Here is a 4,807-nt window from a genome sequence, read left to right as displayed (position 1 = left end):
ATATGCTCTGTTATTTATTTGAAAAAACCCGCAAAATGTTGTAAATAAAAAAAGCAACCGCGAAATCGATTGAACAAAAACGTTGCAGGACAAATTATAAACAACGTTTAATCTAAAAAAAGTTTGCCTTTTTGTTAAAAGTTTTTATTTCCAAAAAAAAAATTCTTTACATCATTTTTTTGAAATTAGTTACTCATAGTTTCAAAAAAAGCTTTAACAAGTTTAGTAATAAAATGAATAAACAAACTGCAAATTAAACAATAAACAAAATTGATTTATATTATAACTTGGTTTAAATGATGTAAATCGTTTGAAATGAATAGACATTTCTCTAATTCGATTGCGCAACTGATTTCTCAGCTTCAAAAAGAGGCCAATAAGGACAAAATTGTAAACAAACTATATTCGTACTAAATAAAAATGTCATATTTTAACTCTAGCATTATGAGACTAATATTGAAAAAAAGTGGAAGAGGGAAGTATTACTTTATATCATTGTATAGAAATTCATTTTATAATAGCAATATAAAAAAAACTAATATCGGTCTGTTTTCTTTCCGAACCAAGAGAAAAAACTCGATGTTCACAAAGCTTGGTGTAACAAAATATGTTAATATAGACGTAAAGAAGGTGCTGATAATTTTGAAATAATGAAACACACTAAACTGCGGGAGTTTCACTTTAGGCCTTAAGAGATAAAAATTAACTGTAGTAAAAAATCTTAAAAAAAAGAACTGAAGTTTAAAGCTCGTGTTCATTTAAGACACCACAAGAAAAATTACCTTGAAAATCTCCATGTAAAAAGTCAAAATATTCAGAGTTCACGACTAAGTTAAGCGATAAAAAAAAACTTTATACATTAATGGATTTCACAAATAGTCAAAATTGTGAAAACTGTAAGCTGTTGCCATCCGAAAAAAACAATCGTTTAAAAAAGATTAGTAGTAGTTTATGAAAACTAATAGAGCTTGCCTGAAGAATATAAAAGTTTAAAAATAATCAACGACCAATTAAAAAATAACATTTTTAGTTAAAAAAAAAAGATAATAAATTTTTTAACTCGTTGACTGGCATGAGAAAAGAAATTTTTGGCATTTTATTTAAATATTTAAATCCTTGAAATGAACGTGAAAGTATGAAGTATTATCACCCTGAACATCGTTCTGAAGAAAAGTTACCCAAAGCATTGTTTACATATCCTTCATATTTTACATATCTGGTTATAGGTGAATCATGATTGACCAACTATCGATTGACCAACTATTCTTGTTATTAACATGGCTTAGATTTTCTTTATTTAAATTTAACTTCCTGGTTTAAGACACCAAAATCTATTGTGTCAAGATCTTATTATATGGTTAAATTTGATATACCTTAAACTTGGTGCAATACTATTTTGGTCTAATTTATTTTACCAAAAACTTAACATGTCGTAATGTTTCAAATAGAGTTATCCTAAAACAAAAGTTATTATTGACTGTTTTGAATTGGTTTGTCAAAGAAATTCAAGCCTTACAGTTCAAAGTAGTTTGTTTTCCCACTATAAGCACCATTTTATTTTTAAAGGATTAGTTGGAATTGCTTTTTTTGGTAAAATAACATTTTGTTAGTGAACTACTTGTTGGTTCTATTTCTGATATTGAAATAGTTAACCATTAAGGACTTTTGAAAAGTGAGCTATAGAAGAGTAGATATTATGTAATGGCTGATAAAGATTTTTTTAATATGATTTAATGATTTTCTTAAGCCTTTTGGTATAACACGTAATGGAAGAAATCAACTATTACACAAAGAAGTTATAGAAAGTCAAACAATAGCAGCTTTACAAATTCATTTAGAATATGCCCTTTTTACTTTATAGATCCTTTTATAAAACTGTAAAAATACATGAAATGTACTATTTATTATTGAGATAAAATACATTTTTTATAAAAATACTCCAACTTATCTATAACATTTAAAAAATCACATTTATCAAAGTTAATGTTTACAAAAATTCCACTATAATTCATTTCATAAACAAACATATCTATAAACAAACATTGATTCAGTCCAAATAAACTCATTGCTTTTTGGACTTGTGCATAATAGCCAAATGAGTGATTCTTCTTAAGAAATAGTTTCCTGGCAAATTATATATATATATATATATATATATATATATATATATATATATATATATATATATATATATATTCCTAGAATTGATTTACAAGTCCATCTGGACTTGCACCAAAACAAGGAATGCATAGTTAATTTTATAATCCAGTTTCCACAATTTTATTATGATTTAACATGTCTTTGACATTTGTGAACTTTTTATTGTCTTCTATAAATTGTTTTACCAAAAATTCAAAGTTTTTTTTTTTTTAATAGATAAGCAAATAAATTAGTGAACTAAGAAGGATTATTTAAGCGATTTGTCGCTATTTGTTTACATTTTTGTCCTTACTGGCCTCGTTTTAATGTTAAAAAAATAGTTGCGCAATCGAATTAGAGAAATGTCTATTAAATCGTTCGCGCTTTAACAATTTTTTTTTTTAAGCCTAGAAGCCGTGATGAAAAAATCTTGATGGTCGTAACGTACTTTGTAGCATGTTGAAATGGTGATCTAAAGCACTTTAATATTTTTTTTTAAACAATGATAAAATACGTATGAGTATCTTTATTTTAAACATGGTTGTAGTTTTAAAAAGTTTCATAAGAAGCATAAAAAAAGCTTTTCAACTTATTTGTTACGTCTTGTTTTCATTAATATGCTCTTCTTATAGACCTAATTAGAGTTTTTTGTAAAAAATATTATGCGTAATGTTTAATTTTGCCTTTTAGTCAAAATTAGAAGTAATAGTTATTTAAAAAAACAGCACTGAAACTTTTTTCAACACTTCACAACATGACTATATATAAACGTCAAAAAATGCTCATTTTACCCTTACAACTTTAAAAGTATGTTATAAAATAATTTTTTTAATAAAATTTTTTCTTAAAAGTTTTCTTAAATATATATATATATATTTTTTCTAAATAAAAAAATTGACTGTTGGTGGAGGGTATTTGTACTAAACCAGGTCAGAGAATAATATCTCTGGTGAACATCAACTGATAATTAGGCAAATGGATGACTTTTGGATGAGTTTTTCTTAAAAAGAGTCTTGATACATTACAAGATTAATGCTATTTCATTTGTTAAAATGCTGTTTTCTTTGAACTAAACAATTAAATATTAAATGGTATAAAAGTTCAATACATTTATAATCCACGTGAATTTAATTATTTAATTGTAATTTTATTTTGTTTGCTTTCAAAAAAGGAATTAAAAACAGTTAGTAAGTTTCTAAAATTACAAAAATCTTGAACCCAGGGCCTCCAAAAATGTACTGGATGCAGGCCCGGTTTTAAGCGTAGGCGACGTCGGCGACAGCCGACGGCGGCACTTTTCTAGAGCGCCATTTTCTTAATTTATTTTGTGTTTTCCCAAAAAAAAAAATTTTAGTTGAACTAGAAATTTTTGAAGGATTTGATGTGGATGATCCCGTACGCGTACGCAGAAAGAGTAGACAATTCCTATACGAAGGTCGTGATGAACCGATAGTATCACCAGAACAAAACTTCAGAGTATCTTTTTTCAATCGAATATTGGACATCGCAATTCAAGCAATAAATGAAAAATTTACGCAATTATCGGAATATAACGAGTTATTTGGGTTTCTTTACAATATCGGCAGCAAACACTTTACGGATGATGAGTTATTGAAACACTGTAAGGACTTGCAGTTAGCGCTTATGTCTGATGGCCAATCTGATATCAACGGGGTCGAACTTTGGTATGAAATTAAAGCTATTGGGAGACGACTTGATACTTCCAATAGCGATCCAAAAAGTGTATTAAAATGTATTTACACATCTAATGTTGTCGAAGTATTCCCAAACCTTTCGATAGCTCTTCGCATACTACTAACGTTACCAGTCACAGTTGCTAGTGCTGAAAGAAGCTTTTCAAAGCTGAAAATAATAAAATCCTATTTCAGATCACAAATGTGTCAAGATCTTTTAGTTGGTCTAGCTACGATTTCCATCGAGAAAGAAATTGCTGATCATTTGGACATAGAAGATTTGGTTAAAGATTTCGCAGAATTAAAAGCTAGGATAATTCACTTTTAATTACGATTTGTTTTTTTTTTTCATGAATGGAATTTGTTTTGTTTTTAATTTTTGTATAAATTCAGTTTTTTTATTTACTTTGTTTTTGTGTAACTTTTCGTAATAAAATAAAAATATATTAAAGTTTGATTTTCAGTGTTTATCTATTTTCCTTCAAATTGGAAATTATTGCATTTTTAATTTTTGCGGCGGCAAATTTGCATCTCGCCTACACATAGAAAACTGTTAGAACCGGGCCTGACTGGATGCAACGAATACCAACATCAATGAAACAGGACAGGCGCTTTGACATTTTTTTTTTCTATAACAATTAGTAATTGTAACTACTTTTATAATATTACTAATAATTTTTAAAAATCCTTTTTAATCTTACTATTATGCATAACAGCTAAATCACAAATATTTATTAACTTTGAAACATGTTATAAGTTATATATATAGTTATAATATATAATTATAATTGCAATATAGTATGTAGTTACAATTAATTTTTATGCATCCTATGTAAGCTTAAGTAAACTTAGATAGTTATTAGGTACCCTTTTGATCTCAAACTAAATCTTACAGTTGATGTTTAATGATTTTTGATAAAAGTTAGATTAATTAAAAAAGTTCTTCATATCAGTTTCAAACTCTATATTAAAAT

The 4,807-nt window shown here is 27.0% G+C and overlaps 1 protein-coding gene across 1 annotated transcript; it reads left to right on the top strand.

Annotated features, from left to right (window-relative positions):
• The first annotated feature begins 1,135 nt into the window (after positions 1–1,135).
• LOC136075732 (uncharacterized) lies at positions 1,136–4,161 on the top strand. Its single transcript, XM_065789167.1, has 2 exons — positions 1,136–1,226; positions 3,494–4,161. Exons 1-2 carry the CDS (start codon positions 1,136–1,138, stop codon positions 4,159–4,161), a joined length of 759 nt encoding a protein of 252 aa, XP_065645239.1.
• Positions 4,162–4,807: the final 646 nt, after the last annotated feature.

Source organism: Hydra vulgaris, chromosome 02 (assembly GCF_038396675.1).
Source record: "Hydra vulgaris chromosome 02, alternate assembly HydraT2T_AEP".
NCBI classification, from domain to species: Eukaryota; Metazoa; Cnidaria; class Hydrozoa; order Anthoathecata; family Hydridae; genus Hydra; species Hydra vulgaris.
This window is presented reverse-complemented; position numbering and strand designations above follow the sequence as displayed.

Coding starts and splice junctions, on each gene's coding strand:
- LOC136075732 (XM_065789167.1), top strand. CDS start 1,136: ATGAAGTATTATCACCCTGAACATCGTTCTGAAGAAAAGTTACCCAAA. Junction 1,227..3,493: donor TTTTACATATCTGGTTATAG/GTGAATCATGAT, acceptor AAAAAATTTTAG/TTGAACTAGAAATTTTTGAA.